Source organism: Papilio xuthus, unplaced genomic scaffold, assembly GCF_000836235.2.
Source record: "Papilio xuthus unplaced genomic scaffold, Pxut_1.1 DF829660.1, whole genome shotgun sequence".
Classification (NCBI taxonomy): domain Eukaryota; kingdom Metazoa; phylum Arthropoda; class Insecta; order Lepidoptera; family Papilionidae; genus Papilio; species Papilio xuthus.
Window position 1 is genome coordinate 1,730,415 of NW_013528989.1, and position 23,552 is coordinate 1,753,966.

The 23,552-nt window shown below is 34.4% G+C and overlaps 3 protein-coding genes across 3 annotated transcripts; 1 reads left to right on the forward strand and 2 right to left on the reverse strand.

Moving 5' to 3' along the window:
• Positions 1–303: 303 nt before the first annotated feature.
• Fer1HCH (ferritin 1 heavy chain) lies at positions 304–5,436 on the forward strand. The gene is given in 5 exon segments (NM_001320028.1): positions 304–571; positions 3,492–3,634; positions 3,928–4,062; positions 4,573–4,707; positions 4,879–5,436. Coding segments are annotated over 5 exon segments (636 nt in total). The 5' UTR covers positions 304–504; the 3' UTR covers positions 5,035–5,436.
• Positions 5,437–5,731: 295 nt separating this feature from the next.
• LOC106115314 (luciferin 4-monooxygenase-like) lies at positions 5,732–12,433 on the reverse strand. The gene is made up of 12 exons (XM_013308679.1): positions 12,310–12,433; positions 11,885–12,018; positions 11,217–11,421; positions 10,644–10,832; positions 10,194–10,332; positions 9,370–9,520; positions 8,573–8,715; positions 7,978–8,110; positions 7,374–7,455; positions 6,800–6,939; positions 6,286–6,444; positions 5,732–6,065 (listed from the first exon to the last, which is right to left on the reverse strand). The coding sequence occupies exons 2-12, from the start codon at positions 11,999–12,001 to the stop codon at positions 5,958–5,960; spliced, it is 1,566 nt and encodes a 521-aa protein (XP_013164133.1). The 5' UTR covers positions 12,002–12,018; positions 12,310–12,433; the 3' UTR covers positions 5,732–5,957.
• A 1,124-nt stretch (positions 12,434–13,557) lies between these two features.
• On the reverse strand, positions 13,558–17,866 carry LOC106115937 (zinc finger protein 287). Its single transcript, XM_013309595.1, has 5 exons — positions 17,608–17,866; positions 16,454–16,586; positions 16,179–16,265; positions 15,494–15,556; positions 13,558–14,833 (listed from the first exon to the last, which is right to left on the reverse strand). The coding sequence occupies exons 1-5, from the start codon at positions 17,767–17,769 to the stop codon at positions 13,629–13,631; spliced, it is 1,650 nt and encodes a 549-aa protein (XP_013165049.1). The 5' UTR covers positions 17,770–17,866; the 3' UTR covers positions 13,558–13,628.
• Between the last annotated feature and the right edge of the window lie 5,686 nt (positions 17,867–23,552).

Genomic DNA, 23,552 nt, shown 5'->3' on the forward strand with positions numbered 1-23,552 from the left:
CCCTCCTTGTCATCAAAAATTCAAGGTTTTGTGTTCCAAACCATTACGACATATTTCATCAAATTCGCTGATTTTAAGTATTTTATATGACTAGGAAGCAAAACGCATTTATAAAAACCTTATCTCAGCAACTGAATTGTTATACGAAGGTGTATAGTTTGCAAATAAGCAAATTGAGAACAAAAATATTCCACGCACTCGGAACACAAAACCTTGTCCGGGCTTTGCTTCATCATCTGTCTCATTCCCGCACCGCATGTCATTTACTCCGAAGCGCCTGTCAACACGACATGCTTTTGTTATCGCTGCGTAGTGAATATTTTTCTCGTATAATCTAAACCTTCTGTAGGAATAGCCCTTGTTTTTCATTTATTAGTGTTAAGAGAAGTCGCCTTCTGCACCAGTGAGTGTAAAGGCTAGACTTTCACAAGGTTTCGTACGTTGCGGTACTGCTGAAAAATCTTTTTTTGTCGTCAAATTATCTGTGATTTTTGTAGATTTAAAATGAAGGCTGTACTTTTCGCCGTCGCTGCCCTACTGGCTGTTTGCATCCCCATTTCTGCGAAACAATGTAAGTATTCTATTTTTAAAATTTTATTTTTTCTTTTTTGTCTATTGCGTATGAAACGGTGTCGATTATCAAAGCGGATGACTTCGATTTGCAAAGATAATTTTAACATCTTTGTTTTAAAGTCTACTTTGCCTTGTTGTTATTGATTTTGTTTTACCCTCATTTGTTTGCGTTATGATAAATTAAAAGGAACCCTTCTTTAATTCGTTATGCAATCAATGACAAAGCGATATTACAAACTACACCTATTCGTTATTTTTTTAATTGAATAAATTTAAAACGTATACGGATATTTTGCAATACTCTGTGCAGAACAACTTGTTTTAATAACTGTCAAATCTTTAGTCACAGATTATTTGTGATTTTTTCTTCTTTTACTTTTATTTAAGACCTTTCATCACACAACATTAAAAAGTTTAAGTATAGGAACTGGAAGTTATGGTTTATCTTATTAATTAACAAAAATTCTCCAGTAACAAGACTCAATGAATGTTTTGTAAAACAAGATAAAAAAATATAATATTTATGGTCATGTTAATTTATCATTGTTATTAGCACATGTGTTAAATTAATATGAATTATAAGATTATAAATACAGCAAAACAAGGATGTATTTTATATATAGACAAGCTGTCGACTGCATCTCCATCCATGTAATATTGAATAAAACTTATATTAAATAGTAGCCTGTTCTTTCAGATTATGTTCTACATCTATGTTAAATTTCAGTGACATCCATACAGCTGTTTTCAAGATACCTTCTAACAAATATCCATCCATCCAAACATTTATAATATTACTAAGATAAACATTCTTGAAGTCATAGACATAACCAAACAATAGTGTTTCATTCAAGTTTGACTTAGAGTCAATTTTCGAAATATATTTTCATACTATATATAACAACATTGAGGAAATTTACTCCAGCCAAAAGCCTCTACTTTTTTTTGCCACAGTTTTGTGCTCCGGTGCTCAGGTTTTTCAAATTTTTGAGATGTATTTAAGAATAATATATGCTTATAATTATTGTTAATTAAAAATTACAGACAGATTCTACTACCTTAAGTTCATTATAAATATATTCCATCTCAGTATTCCCAAAGAGAAGAAAACAAATGACATATGTCTCTGTATAAATATTTCACAGATGAGGGTAGATTTAACAAATCAACAGTCCTTCAAGGTGTTTTAGATAAAAAAATAGGTTGAATTAAGTTGAGTAAACTTCTATGACACATTAGGAATGTCTTAACTAACATATAATTCCCTGATGACGGCGCAGACTAGTCTTCTACCTGTTGGGGCTCCCGAGGACCCTAAGAACTCTAAACACTCCCTCTAAGATGGACCCCCAACAGTTCAAAACTAGTTAATACTGGACGGTCCATGAGTTATGCCATTCCTTATTAATGTAGTTGTAATATTTTAGGGAAATTACCCACGATTATGTAAGAAAAATTAAATCATAATAATGTCATGCATCGGTAAAGTCCCTTCACTGAATGTACTCGGGGAAGTACCAAGTAATAAATACAAGTATTGAAACCAATTGTTCTTTTAACCTTAAAAACTAAGAGATTGGCTGGGTTATATAAAAAATTGTATTATTCCATTGTGTGCTATTCCAGGCTGTAATTTATCTATCCATTCAGTTGTTCTGGGGTAACATGACTGTTTATCCATCTGAACAATCACATTTTTATTATTAGTAAGATGTGAAAGTTTAGATGGATGGATGTTTGTTGGTAGGTATCTTCAGAACTGCTGCATGGATCATGTAGTAAGACGGAGTCGCGGGCGACAGCTATAAGTTTCCAATTAACTTTTTTTGTTGTTTGATATGGTTTATAATAATAAAATTAATTCAAACTCACGACCTCTGATTTATAAAGTCTGTATTAAATTGTCACTGTCTTTGTCAAAGAGAATGAGAGAGGAGACTCGACGTAAACAATGTTAGAAATCATTACGAAATAAAGTATTAATTTTAACCTTAAAATGTCATTTTCGTTTTTAACATGGAAACAATTGACGAAAGCAGATAAAAAATACGTGCCCTTTTATCGCCCACTTGAGATGTCTCTTTAGGTTGTAGATAAAAAAGATCAATTGATGTTTATGTTGAGTAATTTTTTTTTCTCTGATAAACAACACAAAGGTTTTTAATCTTTACAGCCAGGATAAAGTACTTCTTTGTTTGCTTATTATGTATAATAGGAGGAAGTAAAAAGTAGACATATTAAAATAAAAGAAACGCTGAATCCTCGATTCCAGTAGACATAGACCCGACCTTGGTTTTAACAGTCGTATTTTGGATATTTCGTCTAATTTTAGTACTTGTTTCTCTTTTGAACAAAAAAAAATTTTTCAACGTAATTATTATTTAAGGCTAAAAGTATTGATTTTAGCAATATTACTTGAAATAATAGTATATGTACATAAATAATTAGAACAATAGAATAAAAATTCAACAATGAGTCGGTGCGATATTGCGTCGTTGTGTTGGCGGCCATTTTGTTTTGCACATTGACCCTTGGCAGCTTGGCAGTGCAAGTAAACATGATACATTTTAATCAATGCTATGTCGACGTTCTGGCATCAATAACTAATTACATTTTAACGATTGCTACAACAAAATATTCGTAGAAATCGAAAATGAACGCATAAGTTACAAATGATTAAAACAGATTAAAAAAACCTTTCTTAGGGTTCGTCATTTTTTTTAATCTTTTGACTGTCAGTCTTTTTTTAAATCTCGGTAATATATACGAAAGAACTCTTTTACGTTTTACATTCCATGGACAGGTTTTTGACGATTGGAGTTTTTTTCACTTATTTTCCATACCAAAGATTTTTCTGTCATATAGTTTGATGCAAAGAGGTTTTTTAGTTTTTTTTTAATTTTATTGTTATTCCCCAGGCAATGTAAACCCGGTGAACATTCCGAAAGGATGGATAACGATGCAGCAGAGCTGTCGCGGCAGCATGCGCCGTCAGATTCAGACTGAAGTTGGCGCGTCGCTGCAGTATCTTGCTATGGGAGCTCATTTCTCTAGAGATGGGGTAAGTAACGTCATCATATTTTATAGTAGAAAGTCACGATAAGCTAGAGAACAACTGCAATAAGTCAAAAAGGTGCAGGGGATAACCGAAAATAAGATATTCTCTTCCCATTCTTAACCTTTGGGAAGGGGAAATCACCTTTCTTATAATGAACAAATAGGAAAATAGGGAATAAGAAAAGAATATAGTATAGTAGTATAGAATATGTCCGTCTTAAACCGTCAAAGAGTAATAGATTATTAAAAATAGTTAATACCTAATTTTATACATATGACCGATGTTTTGCTTTCTAGATCAATCGACCAGGTTTCGCGAAGTTATTCTTCGATGCAGCGTCTGAAGAGAGGGAGCATGCGATGAAGTTAATTGATTATTTGCTTATGAGAGGTGAACTGGAAACTGATGTCACTTCGCTGATACAGATTAGGGTGAGTTAACCTTACTAATATTATAAATGCGAATATTTAGACGGATGTTTGTTAGAAGGTATCTCCAGAACTGAACGGATCTCGATGAAATTTGTCATACATATAGAATAGTCTAGAAGAACACATAGACTACTAATTTTTTTTTAATTTCGTACAGACTAGTATGACAATAAACGATGACTGAATTTTAGACTCTTATCAAAACCTTGCATTTACACATGTTAAAACTATCAAGAACATTAAAAATGTATGCTTATCGCATACTTGTAAAAGTTGATAAAGTTTTTAAAAAATTAAGAAAATGTTCTATTTCTTGATTTCATAGATTTTTGTATTTTCTAGAAGTCGTAAAAGGTTTTACTTAATTAGACTAAACTTTTTTATATGTATACTATGGTAGCTAGTTGTCAAGGAATTGTTTTTTTAAGTATCAGTAGTCTGTAGAGAGAATCGTGCTTTTATAGCTTTAGCTTTTTATATTTGTAGCCAGGTTTTTTTTTTATCTCGTAGGCCCCTGAACGTAAATCTTGGGAGAGCGGCGTGGACGCGCTTGAGCACGCTCTGAAAATGGAAACCGAAGTGACGAAGAGCATTCGGTCTGTCATCATCGCTTGCGAGTCCGATCCTAAGTTCAACGACTACCATGTAAGTTAACCATAGACAATCTCGTATTTTAAACCATAGTTTATTTAATGTTTTATAGCGATAGTAAGTAAAAGGAAAGAACATTTTTCACCAAGATATTACAAAAATTTAAAAAACTAAACTGCGTACTTAGTTATATTACAAAACTTTAATATAATTTTATTACAATAGCTCGTGGACTACCTGACTGGTGAATTCTTGGAAGAACAATACAAGGGCCAGAGAGACCTCGCGGGCAAAGCGTCTACACTCAAGAAGATGCTCGACCGCCACTCCTCACTCGGAGAGTTCCTTTTCGATAAGAAACTCCTTGGAATGGATATTTAAAAAAATATTTAACATTCAAATTAAATTCATTAAATAAAAAATTCTGATTTATATTGCAACACCAATTGTCTATGTTTAGTAAACTCAATATCTGCAATACCTTTGCCTTTTCTCTAAAAAAAAACAACGCATATATTTCAATTAGTATGAAACGCATTTAGACATTGTACAAAAAAAAACAATTAATTAGATTGTAAGTAGTGTTTACTCCACTATTATGTGATACGAATAAGTAATATAGAAAGTAGCCATCTTTTTTCCAACTTGTCAATTTTGGCGCGTCTTTATCTGTCATAGACGCTTATATTTATTGTTATAATAAAAATTATCCCAAACTTTTGTAGTTACGTCGGATTGAATTTTTGTTTATTTTTTTTCTTATAATAAATTTTAATCATCTAATATTGTGGTTTTATTTATAAACATAAGATTTTTTTTGTTCCTAACATATAAACAGATCTTACGGAGTTCATTACCGTTAGGTTATAAAAATCATAGATTTATAAGACATAGATAAATAATTCGAAGCACAAAAGTGAGACGAAATAAGACACGTCCCGGAGGCCTAAATTAGACCTCTTTCTCTTCCCACCCTTTTTCTTATAAGGAAAGGATAGGAAGTGGAAGTGTACTTTCCGGATGAGAGGATGCATGGAAAGGGAAAATATTTTCTTTGTGTGCATCCTCTCCTCCGTCAATTGAAGGTGGGCGACGCATATGCAATTGCGTATGTCTATGGGCAGCGGTCGCTTCGTAGTTTCAGTGATTTCAAAAAGCAAAAAGCGATATAAAAAAAAAGCCACGAAATCTTGTTGGCATAAACTTCCTAAATCGTCATATAAAACACGCCATTTTCCAGTTACCATATACCTAATATAGAATTTTAATCAAAATTATTTATTAAATATATTACTAATCAGAATTTAGATATCAAACAAATCTCTAACTGCTTTCCTATCCAATTTAACGCCTGCGACTTTCGGTAAATAATCAACAAACTTTATACCACCTTCCATTTTGATTGATGTCAACTGAAAAAAGGAAAAAAAGATATATGCATAAAAAATGTAAGATAAAGGAATATCTTGTCATGTTTAAGTTCGAATCCACACCACCACTACATCCCGCTACCATCGGCGCTAATATAGCGAAAATCAAATACGCACAAAATCCTACGTCTTATAGCCAGTCCATTTATAGAGATCAGCTATAACGCTGTTTTTTTTCTTTATCTGTAAAACGGTGATATACCTGTTCAGCCACAAATGTCATAAGTTCCTCTGTAGTGACGTCATCACCCACTACAGCCGCAGCGGGAACTTCGCCGTGTCTATGGTCGACTGCTACCACACAAGCTTCCCTAACTCCTGGATACTGCAGAAGTACTGCTTCTATCTCCCTGGGAGACACCTGAATAATAAATAACTTATACCATAGACAGTTTATTTTCTTTATTTATCCTACTAATATAAATGTGGAATGTTTTAATGTATGGAAGAATGTTTGTTAGAAGTTATCTCCAGAACGGCTGCACAGATCTTGTTGAAATTTGACATAGATGTAGAACATAGTCTGGAATAACACATAGGCTACTAAAGTTTTTTTTTTAATTTCTCGCGGGCAACAACTAGTAATATAGATCGTTATTAATCGCTCTGTCTCGAGAACAGTTACATGGATCTCACTGAAATTTGACATAGATGTAGAACATAGTATGCAAGAAAACATAGTCTACTTAATAAGTTTTTTTTAATAAAATACCTACCGTGGCTCCTTTGTATTTGATGACGTCTTTTATTCTATGCGTTACATAGAAATAGCGATCTACATCGTAGTACCCAATATCTCCGGATTTAAAGAAATCTTCCTCATCTAAATAATCTTGAGATAAATCCCCTAAATAACCTGTTTGAAATATCGTACCTTTATTTTCTTCTGTGTATTTATTAAAAAAATACGATTGTTTGGATGTATGGATGTTACGTAATAAATAAACGAATCTGGATGGCTACATTTATTTTTAATTTTAGTTATAAAATCTAGTCTAGTCTTTCTAATATAAATGCGAATATTTGGATGGATGTTAATGTAATTTGGCATAGATTTATAGCATAGTCTTGAAGAACACATAAGCTACTAATTAGGTTTTTTTTATTATTTCGTGCGACCAGAAGCGCGTGCTACTACTAGTATTATATTAATTAAAAGACTTATTGAGAAATTAATGTTAAAAATTACTACAAAAGAACCAAAATTATTTTACTAAATCTATATATTTTTTTTTCGTAATTATATAAGCTATGATTAGACACTTTTTAATTGTTTTTTCAAATATTCACCTGGCATCAAAGATGGAGTTTTAAAGCATATTTCGCCTGTCTCATTCGGTCCTAGAGGTTCCCTTGTATTAATATCTACCACCTAGAAATATAATAACTGTGACCGATATTATAAAATAGTAATACATATTAACTATATAATCGGTAGAATATTATTGCATTGGCTCTTGAACTATAAATTGTTATCTCTGTTTTGTCAATGAAAATGAAAGGGATGACAATATACAGTATCGGCGTTAGGGCGCGGTTGAGCGATTGTCCAGGGCGTTGTACAAAAGAGGCGCCATAGATTTACGAATCACATAACCATGTATTTTTTCATTAATGAGATATTGGCGTTTAAACGATTAAAAATAATACATTTTACAACAAATAATCTTCAAAATCTTACTAATATAAGTGCGAATGTTTAGATGGATGTTTATTTGAAGGTAACAGAACGACTGAATGGATCTTGATGAAATTCAGCATGGATTCAGATGAATTATGTTTTTTTTCCACGCGGACGGAGTCGGGAGCGACAGCTAGTAACATCATAAAAAAATTTAGCTACGTTAAAGAATTATAACCTTTTTATTTGATAGACAAACTTAACGAAACGTACCTTAAAAACAACTCCTGGGTTGACACAACCAACACTTCCTTGTTTGGGACCTTTAGGTGTGTTTAAATCGTCACATAAACAACCAGCTTCAGTCATACCGTACATTTGAGAGATTTGTTTGAGTTTTGGGAACCTATAGAAAGTTTTGTGCACCGTATTTTAACAGTAAAAGATTATAAGCATGTTGCTGTAATGTTCCGTTCGGACGGTGCAACACGAAACAAATCTTAGAAAGAATGGGAAGGGAAAGGGTATGGAAAGGCGAAACATTTTCTTAATGTCTATCCCTCCCCGTCTAATAAAAGCACAGCAATAGTAAATTTTTACATCACGCAATCACTTCGCTATTTTAACGAAATCAGATGACCACTAACACATTTACACTAAATAAAAAACGTAAACATTTATATAAAAGTTTTAGACATTATTACAATCATTTGGCGCCAATGTCGCGCTTTCGTTACAAAGTCAAATGTCAGAATTATTAGTGAGGTGACATAAACGTTGACATTTGAAGGCTAGTGTTGCGCCACACCGGCACAGTATCGGATTTTCTTCCTAACAAAAGTAAATAGTTAATTAACGTAAAACTTACTTCTTCAATGCAGTTTTCATTAAATCTGCGTCTATTGGAGTGCTTGTAGACATCATACAGAGTAATGAAGATACGTCATAATTTTGTAGGTTAGAATTGACGAGTTCTCTAATTGTTGTTGGAACCAATTGTATAATGCTAATCTGATAACAAGTTTATTTACGATTATAATTTAACCAAAGTAGTAATTTAAAAAGGAACGATTTATTTTATGAAATGAATAAATAACCTTGAAGTAATATGGGCTATATTTGACATATGTATAAAGTGTTTAAAATAGACTTTCTACTCATATAGGCTGTTTTACATGTCCCCAGTAAGGATATTATTGAATTCGCAAGAATTTCTTCATATATATGTACAGCTCCTTCACTGTAAGAACGATTCACCACAATAATGTATCTTATACTAATTGCCGCCCGCGTCTCCGTCCTCGTGGAATTAAAAAAAAAACATAATTAGTAGTCTATGTGTTTTTCCAGAAAATATTCTATATGTATGCCAAATTTCATCGAGATCCGTTCAGTCGTTCTGGAGATATATTTAAACAAACATCCTTCCATCCAATTTTATAAAGCGGAAGAGTTTGTTTGTTTGTTTGTTTGTTTAAACGCGTTAATCGCAGGAACTACTGGTCAGATTTGATTTTTTTTAGTTGGATAGTCCATTTATAGAGGAAGGCTTTAGGCTATATAACATTACGCTGCGACCAATAGTTTTATTTTTAAGTCGCGGGAGTCGCGAGCGACAGCTAATTTATAATATTAGCAAGAAAATAATTTTACGTAAACTCTAACCTTGTAATCTTGGATGGCTTTTAAATAGTCAGTGATCTGGTCTCTTGTGTAGACCACAGTAGCACCTACGAGCAATGTTCCTATCGTGTGATTTAGCCCGTATGTATAGTACCACTCTCTAGTACTAAGCATCATTGTTTTTGTGTGTTGACTGTATTAAAAATAATATTTGTTAATTAGAGGAAGGGGGAATACGTATCGTTAGGATAGGGAGCGGCCCTGGGCTATGGACAAAATACATACAGCCTGATGAGTGTCTTCCCTTCCCACCCTTTTTCATGTAAGAAAAAGATGTGAAGTGGAAGTGGATTTTCCGGATGAAATGGTGCATGGGAGGTGTAGCATTTGTCTCGTTTACGTACCGACACGTGTTGTCGATCCAAAGGCCGTAAAACGACTGAGGTCCCCTCTCTCCGGCATGTACTAATGGCGTGTTCGCTCAAGACAAACAACACTACGTTTATGATTACACTACAGGAAGGGAAAATATTCTCTTTCTGTGCATCCCTTGTTTCGTCAATTAAATGTGGGTAACGCATATGCAATTGCGTATATCTATAGGCAACGATCGCTTCGCTATTTCAGCGATTTCAGGTGACCGCTCGCTCGTTTGCCCCATTATGATTTAAAAAAACTTTTTTGCTACTACATACTTTTAAGACATTAATCCTTTGGCGCGAATGTTCGTTACAAAGTTAAGAATCGGAATTATTAGTGAGGGGACATAACCGTTAATATTTTAATAAGGCTAGTGTTGCGCCACACCGGCAGTGTCGGATTTTTTCCTAACAATATTAAAATTGTGTAAGATAAAAATAAATTACCTGTTACAAAGTCCATGTTGGTGACAAAGAATGTAATTAAGGTGTGTAAGGGGGACGGCCTTTGGTTGTCCCGTTGTGCCGGAAGAATACAATATCAATGCTGTATCATGCCAACCGTTTACTGATGTTGCTAAAAAATCTTTAAAAAAACACACTATAAAATTGCCATAGATATAAAAAGTGATTGAAATGAAATGCAATTAGCTCATTGGCCCGCTACGAACGTACCGAACGCACGTATTGGACGGATTTGGTTTGTCCTGCGCGTCCGGCGCGAGCCAATGGACGAGTACCGTTAAAATTATATCTTTCGTCTCTCTCGTGTAACAAAATAAGTCGAATTTTGACGTGTCCTTGAAAATTGACATTTTAAAATTGTACTACAGACTAATGAATTCCATCTAAATAGATTTAATATGCAAAAAATGTTCATTGTATTTGTAAAAGTACCTTCTATATGGGCATGCTCCGTCAGAAAATTCTCGAAGAGTATACATCCAATCACAGGCTTGTCTCCATAGACAATAATTTTCTCTAATGTTGCCACAGACTTGAAAGTTTCCTCGTGTATTTTATATGTGGTATACGAACAGAACATTATTTTTGGTCTTGTCATATTTATACGACAAAGAATTGAAGCTGGAAGAATTATTCTGTAGTTCAGTGTTTTTTTTAATTATACACTTTTTTAAGGTGGAAATAAGCATGCAGTGACTAGAAATATAGATTAAATGGAGAGGAGAGGTGACATACAGAAACAGGATATTCCCCCTTCCATACGTCCTGTCCTCTATCATATCCAATTGACCTTTTCATTCTTTTCTTATAAGTAAAGAATGGGAAGGGGTAGAGATCTACAATTTGACCTCCGGAAATGAGCAAATACTTCGCAATAAAGCCGTATTTGTGCGGTCGTGGTATTGCACCGGCTGAGCGGTCCATTCGTGCTGCAGTGACTTAAGACCAAATTAATTTAATTTACTAAAAATTGTCTATTTAAAAATGTAATTTAATTTATCTTACCATTCTTACAACTAATATCGGCTGTCGTGAATGTAGCTCCAACGCACAATATTCCTATCAATGTTGGTATAAACTCCATACGTTTTTCAGAGCAAATACAGATCACATCTTTTCTCACTCCTATGCGAGTGAGGGACAGCGCTATATCCACTGACATCTGCGCCATCTCACCGTAAGACATTTTAGCGCCAGAATGTGCATCTAACTGTCATTACAAATAATTAATTTTAAAACTATTATGGGTCAATAAGACTATGATATGTATCTGAGAGCCTAGCACGAATATTAGTGAAAAGCACCATCGTGTCTTGGACCAAATTTGTATTAAAATTTGTGCAGTGCCTCTATCGGGCGAAAAGTCAACCAAAAATCTCTTACTAATCTTAATAATATAAATGCGAAAGTTTCGATGGATGGATGGATTTGTTTGAAGGCATCTCCGGAACGGCTCAACTGATCTTGATGAAATTTGGCACAAATGTAGAACATAGTCTGGAAGAACACAGGCTAGTTATTACGATTTTTTTTCGCGCGGACGGAGTCGCGGACAGTTAGTTTTGATATAATTACTGGTGACGATACAAATTCTCCGTAAAAATGGTTTAACCTTTTAGGCTACAGACCACGTGGAACAGATAAATAACCCTTAATCATGAATAAATACTTACCAAAGCAATCTCTTCCTTAAATAATTTAAACTTCTCCAATATTAGAATACCAAAATGAAGATAAGCGGGAACCATCGCCGAACCCGAGCCGTACACGTATTTTTTATTTCGTAGCATTATTTTATTATCTGTACCTTAAACACGGAAAACTGTTGACGATTAAGAAAAAAATTTAAAAAATCAAAATGTCACGTAAAAACGGCGGCTTTCACGCGTCGATACCTATTTTTAAAATGTTACTGAAAACTTTAAAATTCGATTAAATATCGGAAGGTTGCATTTTTAATAAAGCAAAAAACAATAGCTCTTTGTTTTAACATCTGAATACATATTACTGTTTGTTTTATATGTGTCTGGAAAAGACGTTTGAAAGAAACTAAAAACATACACCTTGGTATCAAATAAAACGATTTGACTCAACTTACCTGCAAAGTTCAATAGTTGTGTAGTCCAGTTGCATATTTTAAGCACTGAAGGTTATCAAATTTTATACTTTAGCAGTGCAGAATAAAAAACGCGCGTTCATCAGTTATCTTCCCATCATAATCCACCCGTTTTGAATACTACGCGGAACAAACGCGCCCTTGCGGACAGATATACAGACAGGCAACATTTTAAAAATTATTTTTTTTTGTAATCACCTACGCAAATACATGACACGTAAGAAATGATTTTGTTTATATTAATTTCATATTTATTCAAAAAAATATTTTGAAAAGTATTTAATACCTCTTGTTACTATGGTTTATATATGGTTTTTGTCAATCTTGATAAATCTTATTATTATAAATGCGAATGTTTGGATGGATGGATAGATAATCTATCTACATTTAGATTTGCAGATACCATCCATCTGGATGGTATCTGCAAATCAGCGGATCTTGATGAAAATTAGTTTTAGGACTTAAATTAGATTTAGGACAGTCGGTCAGAACACATAGGCTACTAATAAAGTTTTCTTATTTCGCGCGGATTCACGGGTGACAACTTTTCTTTGTAAAACATTCCACAGGAGGTTCGAAAACGCAAATGTCAAAACAATATTTATGTTACACGCATTAAAAGTATATTTTGTTGTTTAGGATAAGAAAAAGAATATTCGAATTATAGAATTTATATTTAATATTTTAAATACATTGATATATTAAAAAAAAATTGCATACAATTTGTACAATATTTATCGTAGATTTAAATTCGCTTCCCACTTAGGACTATATAGTAGTTGCCAATATCTTAGCGGCTCTTAAGTTCGGGCAAGTTTGCGAACACAACGTTAGGTATTAAGTTGTAGTTGATGTGGGATGGAGGGCACTGAGCAGACCTTGAGCCGCCAAGATATTTGAAAAGAACTATACAACAAAATTATTTAGGCGTTACTGTCGCCTCTCATAGGCTTAGATATCCTTGTTTGACTATATCTATAAATAAAGTTATATTTCTTTGAAATATAAATATTATTTGATTTGAGACGAAAATTTCAATTTGAAATAGATTGAATAAGAATATTTTTAGACCACTTTCTCCCGCGTTAATGTTTGACATATGTCATATGACAGACAAGTGAAAAGAGCGTAATTTCTGAAATGTTTCTTTTTTAAACTAATATCTAATATTTGCACAAAAATCCCGAATATATCTTATTGAAATTTAGTCCAGATATAGAACTTAGTCTCAAGTAAGATATGATAAACTTTTTTTTTAATTCTATACGCGAAAGTAAAAGTTTGTAGGTTATGTTTAACAATTAAACACCGGTAGGGGCATCGAGTCTACATATGACAAGTGCTCGATTCGTACACATATCATCCTGAACTTTTGTGTCATCAATTTTCCTATCATGTACTTTTAAATGTCCCTTTAATGTACATTTCTGTGTAAAAGCCCTACCGCAGACAGGACAAATAAATCTTTTATCATTATTATGTATTCTCATATGTTCTCTTAATGTTTTTAAACGTTGATATGATTTTTTACATATATGACATACATGTATTCTTTCCCCATCGTGTTTGATCATGTGCATTTTCAATGCATTTTTTGTATAAAATGCCAAATCACATTTGTCACATTTGTGATTTCTTTCATTCAAATGATCCCTTCTAACATGACTCGATAAATGCCCCGGAGTTATATAACTTTGTGTACATGCTTTACATTTATATCTTTTTAATTCTTCATTATGTACTTCGGCTAAATGTTTCTGTCTTGTATAAAATGATGATAAAGATATATTACATCTTTTACATGCATATCTTAATCCTGATTTATGTTCTTTTGATACATGATTCTCCCTTTTAGTGACCCTATCGAAAACTGCATCGCAATATCTACATGGAAAATCACCGTATTCATGTGTTCTCATATGTCCACGTAACCTTGCTTGTGACGCAAAACTTTTGCCGCAATTCTCACATATATGATTGGGGTAATGTATATTCATATGTGTATTTAAATTTACAAAATTTAAAAATCTTTTTTTACATATCGGACAATCCAATTGATCCTTTTCCAATTTAAATGGCAATTTACTCCATCTGTTTGTTTTTAAACGTGTACATATATCTATATGTTCTATTAATTCGTTATAATTAGATATATCCAGTTTACATAACTTACATCTTAATTTATTTGAATATTTATAAAATGTTTGAAGTTTCGATGTGCTTATCTTTTTAAATGCTATATGAATGTTAGATATAGTATGTTCAGTTATATGTTCTTTTATATCATCCAATTTTGTTGATTTCTTTGGACATATAACACATGAAAATGTTTTATCTTTGTATATTTTGAACGGAAATAAACCTGATTTCAGCATACCCTCAGTTTCCGCTGTATCAGAGTTAGGTTTAATAGAATAAAGTTTCTTTTTGTTTGATAATGTTTTACGTCTCGTACGTTTTGGTATATATTCATCTGAATCTTCACCTTTTATCAATAAATCTACATCTGAAATATAAATTAAACATATCTTACTAACATTATTAATGCTTATTTTTAAATAAGGGAACGTACCCATACTACTTGACCCGTTAAGTGGGGGGAGCGGAGTGTTTAAAATACTACGGTCAGTCACAGGAACGGGGGGGTTAAATTTTACTAGCGTAGTCGTTACTTGTTTTTTTTTTTTCATTATACATAATTCAATAGTAATTTAAGAATGCATGTATTCTTATGCTATAAAGAAGAGTATGAGCCAAATTATTTCTTTTACAATTTTTACCTGTGAAATGATTAAAAATCATAATTATGAATTACTACGTAAAAAATAAATGGGGGTGTCTTGGCATGTGGCGAGTGGTCACCGAGGGGAGGGAGTGGTCGAAAAAACTAAAAAAATAGGTCACGTAGTATGGGTATGTTCCCTAATTGTCAGAAGGTATCTCCGGAACAGCTGGACAGATCTCAAAGAAATATGACAGAGATATAGAACATAGTCTGGAAGAACACATAGACTACTAATTAAGTTTTAAAATCCGCACGGATCACAGCTTGTGATACAAAATAGAACTAGAATAAATCTGATGAACTGAGATATATTTCTCATTAATAGAGGTTTCTCGTTTATCCTGGTTCAACTGTATTTATTATGTATGAGAAGGTATATACCTGTTTCATCATTCATTAGGTCTTGCAACTCCTGTTTGACATCAAATACTGCATCCAAGGAATCTAGTAATAACAAAAAGTCAATTTAAACATAAAGATAAATAGGTAAAATATGAGTATGGATGGATGGGTATTAGGAAGTAACCAGAACATCTGCATGAATCTCTCTGAAATTTGTTATAAATGTGGTGGTGGTGTAGAACAGTGGTAGAGCCCGCTTTAACATCTTCGCATGAATTGTCCCGGCTCGCCCGGAGAAATACCACGACCACACAGAAGACAGGCGTCAAGTGGAGGAAATTTCGCGTTTCGTCTGATGAGTGTGCATCCCGTAGGCCTAATTTAGTCATCTTTCCCTTCCCACCCTTTTTCTTTATAAGGAAAGGATGGGAAGTGGAAGTGGACTTTCTGGAGGAGAGGATGCATGGAAAGGATTTTCTTTTTGTGCATCCTCTCCTCCGTGGATTAAAGGTAGGCAACGCATATGCAATTGAGTTGGTCTATGGGCAACTGTCACTTCGCTATTTCAGTGATTTCAGGCGGCCGCTCGTTTTGTTTGCCACCTTATGATATAAAAAAAAAGATGTAGGACGGAATTGCTTCCACTTCACGCCTGTCTTCTGTGTGGTATGGTATTGTAAAATTCTTTGCCAGTGGTCCATTTAATAAAACAGTTGTCACTTACCGACATGATCATCAGATTCATTGTCACATGCTTCTTTGATCAGATCTTCAATCGCCAGTTCCTGTTTTACACCAGGCAATGTTTGTTCTGGAAAGATATTATATCATTTTCAAAGGTGAATTACGAACAAGTCAGATTAATTTATGGCTCCTATGTAAACTAGTATAAACCAAAATTTAACGTTTTTTTTTTAATTTTTGATAAATATTTGCTGTGTAAATTTAAAGTAACATCATATCAGGTCAGGTTTTTTCATGATAAAAATTATCACTTACTTTGCAGTTTTATAGCTTCTAAAGATTTCAATGAAGCCTCAACCTTCTTTCTAAATTTCATAAAATGAAGTAACACATCAATACAGGAGTAACAGATTAGCCTTTTCGTATCTTCTAGATCAACTGAAAGTACCTGAAAATAAATTATTTAATTTTATACCAGCTGTCACCTTCATATCGATCTTCTCAAATTAAAAAAAAGTAAACGAGTAGCCTATGTGTTCTATCAGACTATGTTCAACGTGTATGCCAAATTTCATCAGAATCCGTTGAGCCATTCCAGAGATACCTTCAAACAAACATCCATCCATCTAAACATTGGCAATTATAATATTAATAACACTGACCAAAAAATGCTGTAAGTTTATTTTGAAAAAGATCTTAGCTTAAAGATGGTAAAGGGATGAGGTGAAGGGGAAATATTTTTGTGTCTTCTTCTCCATCTATTTAAGGGAGACAATGCATCTGCAATTGTGGATATCTATACACAACTTGATTCACTATTTGGAAGAATTTAAGTGGCCATTTACTCTTTACCACCTTATAATATAAAAAAAAAATATTTGTTTATGACGGGTACAGATGATAAAAAAAAAATACTTTGGAAAATTTTATATGCAATTTGCAAAGTCTCTATTTGCTTGTGTATTATACAAATTGGCAACTTACACAACTGTAATTTAAATAAAGCAAATTCATGTCACTTACTGATAAGACAATAAGCATATAGATTAATATTTGCTAAGATTAACTAACTAAAAGGGTGTTCAGCATAATAACCCAATGGGGATATTACTTAGACTTAATTGGCCTAATGGGATTTTTTATAATTAAAATCAAATTTGACCCAAAACATTAAAATAAATACTGGACATTTATATAATTCTCGCGTTAAAAATTTCATTTATAACTGGCAGTTAAGAAATTTAGATCGCAATTTAAAAAAAATCAACAAATGTCATCAAGTTCATTGCAATAGTTATAGATTACTAGCTATCGCCCGCGACTCCTACCGCTGACCTATGTGTTCTTCCAGACTATGTCTTCATGTATACCAAATTTCATCGAGTTTCGTTCAACCGTTCTGGAGATACTTTCATTACATCCATTCATCTAAACATTCGCATTCATTATATTAGTAAGATAATACTTACATCGATACAGAAACATTTTAACAGCATTTCAACGTATGTTTCAGCTATTCCATCATGTTCATATTTTATTAGCATACTTTTAACTACACCATCGTGCAAACACAGGTTACAAATGCCCAGTAATGGTAGAGGCTCTACCATTATATCTGTGTTATCATCCATATTAATTAACTTAGTTAATTTCCAAGACAATAATTATATCATTGTAAACTTTATATAAATAAGGGAACACATAGAAATAATAAAAACATAGACTTCGGAAATCTTATGATTTTAGATCTGTCAATGTCAAAATTAATTACAAGAATAGGGATGTGCTACTGATATTTTTGTTGTTTAATTTTTGAATCGATTTTTTTATCAACACATTTTCATCAATTAAAAAATGTTAGTTTAATTTTATATAAATGCCAAATAAGAAATGTATTATAGGTTGTTATTTAGAAAATAGCAGCGTTTTACCTGAAATAAAACGCATATTAAAATACTTACCTAACTGGAAGCTTTATTATGAGAGAGCATTTCCGTTTCCGTCGAATTTCTACCAGTTTTCGTACTTTTAAAGGGATGTTTCCGGCAAAGTGGCGCCACCTGGCGGGGGCTGTCTTTTAGTTTTCGTAAAATAAGACGTGCCCTTTTGAATCATTGGCTTTGTTTTCACCAGGGCGAAATTAAAGTGAAAGCTTCCAGTTAGGTAAGTATTTTAATATGCGTTTTATTTCAGGTAAAACGCTGCTATTAAACAACTTGACCGTAACTGGAAGCTTTATTATGAGATATGTTTGTTATTCGCCTGGTGACGCCACTGTAAAAGGTTAATATTAAACATAATATCAACGCCAATGTGAGATGTGATGAGAAATAAAAATTTTATTAATTAGAAAATTTTTATTTCTTTGATCAGTTTTGTAAATACATAATTATTAATCAATTCGCCGGTAAAAATAATTGGGTTAGATTTTGTGAATCTTGTGATTTCCTTACTTCTCGTTTATAGAATTTGTGGAATGTATTAGCTGATTGCCAATTTCCACGAGTTAGGATTTCATCAATTGGAGTATTTTCCAGCCAACTTTTGGACGCTACAGCTGATAGGATACTGCCTGGCGTAGCCGTAATGCCAGCTTCTTTAAATAGAGCCTTTATCCAGCCTGAAATTACTGTACGCGATGCGGGTTTTGCAATGCCTCTTACTGTTATAAAAAGATTAAACGATTTTGGAGTATTACGTCTTTCATGTAGCAATTCTATCGTCTTCTCTACCCAAAATACAGGATTGAGATTACGATTATTTGTGTTTGAAAGCAATTTCCAACCAGACTGTCTGTAATTACTGTTGTCTGTTTTTGAACCAAATTCCGGCCAAAGTACAACACTATCTTGTGCTGTCACAATATGCTCAGGATCTACTTTAAGCAAGGTGAGATCATGTACACGTCTTCCTGAACACAATAGTAATAAGAGTGCTGTGTGACGTGATGTCTGGTATACATTATTTATGTCTATAGTGTAGTTGGCTAAAAAGGAAGATAATTTACTAACATCCCAAATAGGTGACTTGGAACTCTTTGGAACTTTAAGAGCAATTGATTTACATATGTGTTTAACAAGAACATGTGAACTTAACCGACTTGATGTTTCTGAATTACATAAAGTAGAAACTACTGACTTATGTAGTATTATAGTGTTATATGATAATTTATGTATCAATGTAAATCGGACAAAAATTGTGCTAGTTGGGCACCAGTGGGGTTTTTTGGGTTAATGTTTTTATCGTTACACCATAGAGTCCAACGGTTCCAAGCCACCTGGTAAGTTTTTAAAGTTGATTTTCGCCAAGAATGTCTAAGCAATGATAACTGATCAGTGTTCCATGATTCTAATGCTTCAGTCCACCCCCACATCTCCAAATTTCGAGTGTCATGGACTCCACTTTCTGCGGTGGTAACCTCGTTGATGTGTCGATCAGACGATTGCGTAAATTGTTCAATGTGAGCGGGGCTTCGAGTGCTCGCGCTTTGAGGTCTGCGCGCCAAAACACTCTCTCCCACCGTGGAACTATTATCAAGAATATTCCAGTCGATTGATTCAGGTGTGTTAGAACTCTGGGGATCAGAAACGGTGGTGGAAATACCCATGCAAGTGGATAGATCCATGGAACACTGAACGCATCGTGAAAGAGAGCTTGGTGATCGTTCAAATCCCGAGATACATAATTGTATACTACGTGAGCAATCTTCGAGGCGAATAAATCTGTCACTGGAGTGCCCCATTTTGCAAACACCATTTCCGCACAAGCCGGTAGTAGGTGCCACTCTGGAGGTTGACGGTGACGTGAAAGGTGATCGGCATGACTGTTGTACTTGCCCGGGATATGGTGAATGCTGAAGTGGATTTCGTGATGGTCTAATAATTTCAAAATTTGGTAGGTTATATTCATTAGTGATGTGGATTTCGTACCGCCTTCTTTCCGTAATTGAGCGACGGCAGTCCTGTTTGTCGCACTGTATGAGCAACGAGCTTTGCTTCAATAAATGAGCATGGATTTGGAGAGCGTGTAAAATAGCCAGCAACTCTTTCTGATTCGAGTGTAGTTGTTGTTCTTCTCGAGACCAGCTTCCCCAGAACGCTAGGTCGTTCAGTTGTGCCCCCCAAGCTAAGTCTGAAGCGTCTGTTGCCATAAAATGAACGGGAGGGGGATAATGTAGAGGTGTTGACAACTGGCAATTCACTTTCCACCATTCCAGTTCCTCGATGACAATTTCTGGCAGATGATAGGCCTTCTGCGACATTTTGGGAAGCGAGTTCAGGAACATTAACAATTTTCGATGATGGAGTCGACCTCGTGGTACAACAAAACTGGCAAAATTTAACAGCCAGGGGCTCCATTGTATTCCTAAATAAATTATGGTCTTTCGGGGGCATAGAATTGATTTTTCGTAATTGATTTGCCACCCTAAGCTCTGCAGAGTTTGTATTGCGAGATTGACGTGGTCTTGAAGTGTGTGTGCGCTTTGATGTGCTATCAAAAAATCGTCTAGGTAAACTAGAACTCTTATGTTCCATTTTTCTCGTAATACTTGAGCCACCCAATTTGTGAGAATTGAAAATGTTTTCGGAGCTGTACTCAGGCCAAATGGTAGGCAAGTCATTTCTAGCAATTCTTGGTTGTAAACGATCCGAAGGAAGCGTCTTTGTGACTTGTTTACTTTGAGATGAAAATACGCCTGAGATAAATCTATTTTGCACATCCAGTCCTGAGGTTGTAGAAAGTCTGGCACGCGGTGCATGTTTATTAGGTGAAACGGTTTGGTCAGTACATATTTGTTGAGCGCTTTGAGGTTGAATATGGGGCGGGCTGATCCGTCCGGCTTGGGCACCAGGAATAGAGGGGAAATGAAGCTTGGTGAGAACTGTGCTACTTCTAAAATGCCCTGTATTTTCATCTTCTCTATAATTGCCGACATTTCTTCCGAGACATGAGTTTGAAAGGGGCCTTTTATCTTTTTTGGGTTTACAAGGGGTGGCTTTTGAAAAAATGGTATGCGATACCCTTGGATTAGTTTTAATATGATTTCTGGTGCCTCCATTTTCTTCCATTGCCGATGATATTGCGCTAACTGACCTGCCCGAAACCGCTTCGAGTCATTGTCTATTAATTTTACTTTGAAGTCCTTTGGAACTTCTTTGGGTGCTTGAACGACTTTTCTTACCTTCACGATCGGGCCGCGAGCCTCGGTTGTGAAAGGTACCACGCCCGTTGTTGTTATTCGAGGTTGGGTGACTTCGAACATAATGGTTAACGTTGTGGCATACACCCCGCGAGGGTGAGTTATAAGCATGCATTTGAGAGCATGGTTCACGGTAGCTATATTGTATTCCACGCGATGGAACTACTGGTCTATGTGCGCCATGCCCCCGCGAGGGGCGGCTATTCGATTGGTTGGATTTTGTTTGCCTAGAACCATCACTTTTTAGAGGCCAAAATGCTTTGCGGACCCCACCGGCTTTTTCGAGTGTTGATGTAAAAGGTTCTGAATCGAATATGTAAGATGTAGATGGTGGTATTCTGTTCAAGGCTGCTTTGACCAAAGGATCTCTAACCTGACTTGTAATTGATTCGCGGCGCATTTCAATGCTTTCAGCTCTATGGCCACAAACCATTTGTAAGAGGTCAGATGAAACTTTGCACAAATCGCCCTTACAAAATAACTGATCAACCTTGCTACTCAAATTTTCGAAGTCAACACTATTTGTGTTCTTTGCCAATGAAAGTAGACCAATAATGGCTTCCTGCATAGATTCTTTTTGTTTGAGTATGCAGTATGTAATGGCGGCATATGATTTGTCAGCGTAAGCGAGGTGACGTAAGGTGTCGAATATTTTTACCTCCTCGTTTATTTCAAGGTCTGTAAAACCTGGGGTATGATTGTACAGCTTTTGTGTTTCAGCATATCTAATGTCGGACCACGAGGTGCTACCTAATCGCTGCACCTCTATTAACTTTTTTAAGAAACCTTCAGATGTTTTAGGAATGGATGGCTCTTTTAGTTTAGTTTCGATATCAAAAACCAAATTTGGATTAGAGTATCCGTGTTCTGAATTTATTTCACTATAATTGTGATCAAGCTGCTGATAAATCTCGTCACTTCCGGTATAAACTGACACATTGTCGTTACATGCAGTGTCTACATTATTTAAGGTAACAATTTTTCGAAGCTCACCCATTTCCTTGAACAACTTATCCATCATTTGGCGGGAACGCTTGCCACGCTTACTTTTCTTATGCTTGTGACGACGGGACCACCTTCGTTTATTGTCTGAAGAGGATGAGCTTGTAGAACTGCTGTTACCACTGCTACTAGAGCTACTGCGTCTTCGCTTTTGCGCCTCTCCACTAGGACCAGGCACAGCCAGCGATTCAGGTGTTAAGTCCTTTTCATTCATTACTGCAACCGAAACTATGTTAGACTATCCTCTAGACTTTCTGATGATAATAAACACAATTTAAATTATTAACTGGTAGCTATGTGGTTATATCAAATATAATTACGTAAATGATTTGAAACGAACGGAAAAACCGTTAAATATTATATATTAATCACTTACTTTTAACTGTAGATTTAATAATTTTTATCACGTACTTACTTTATTTGTAGTATTACTTATTCAATTTGTATTAATTTTTATTTATTTTTATAATTATTTTAAAAACTTTAACCACTTTTTATGTCATCAACGTCGCAGGGACAGAACTGCTGCGTAGGTGTTGCTTCGACGGGAACTCAAACGCCAATGATTCAAAAGGGCACGTCTTATTTTACGAAAACTAAAAGACAGCCCCCGCCAGGTGGCGCCACTTTGCCGGAAACATCCCTTTAAAAGTACGAAAACTGGTAGAAATTCGACGGAAACGGAAATGCTCTCTCATAATAAAGCTTCCAGTTACGGTCAAGTTGTTTAATAACTCTTTTTATCGATTTTATGTTGGATCAAGCAGGTAGACTAAAGTGCGTGTTTCATGATATTTATGAACCTAAATCTTATATCTTTAAAAGAGCAATTCTTGTAAGCGATAATTAGAATCTCGGAATCGGCTCCGATGATTTTCATAAATTTTAGTATTTAGGGTGTCTCGGGGGCGATAAATCGATCTAGCTAGGAATCATTTTTAGAATATGTCATTTTATTCGTATTTTATCGATAATCAACTTAAACATAAACTTAACTTTTTCTATCGGTAAGATCGAAAAATATTACTCTTTATTTCATCATTTTATTAGTAATTCGTACTTAAATATAATTTCCAAAAAACACAATTTAAAAAAAAATACCGAACAAAGCTCGGTCATCCAGGTACTAGATATAAAAATGGGTAAATAAAACAAAAAAACTCATCAATAATCTCATTTCAGTATATTATAAAACTTAATAAATTAAATCTT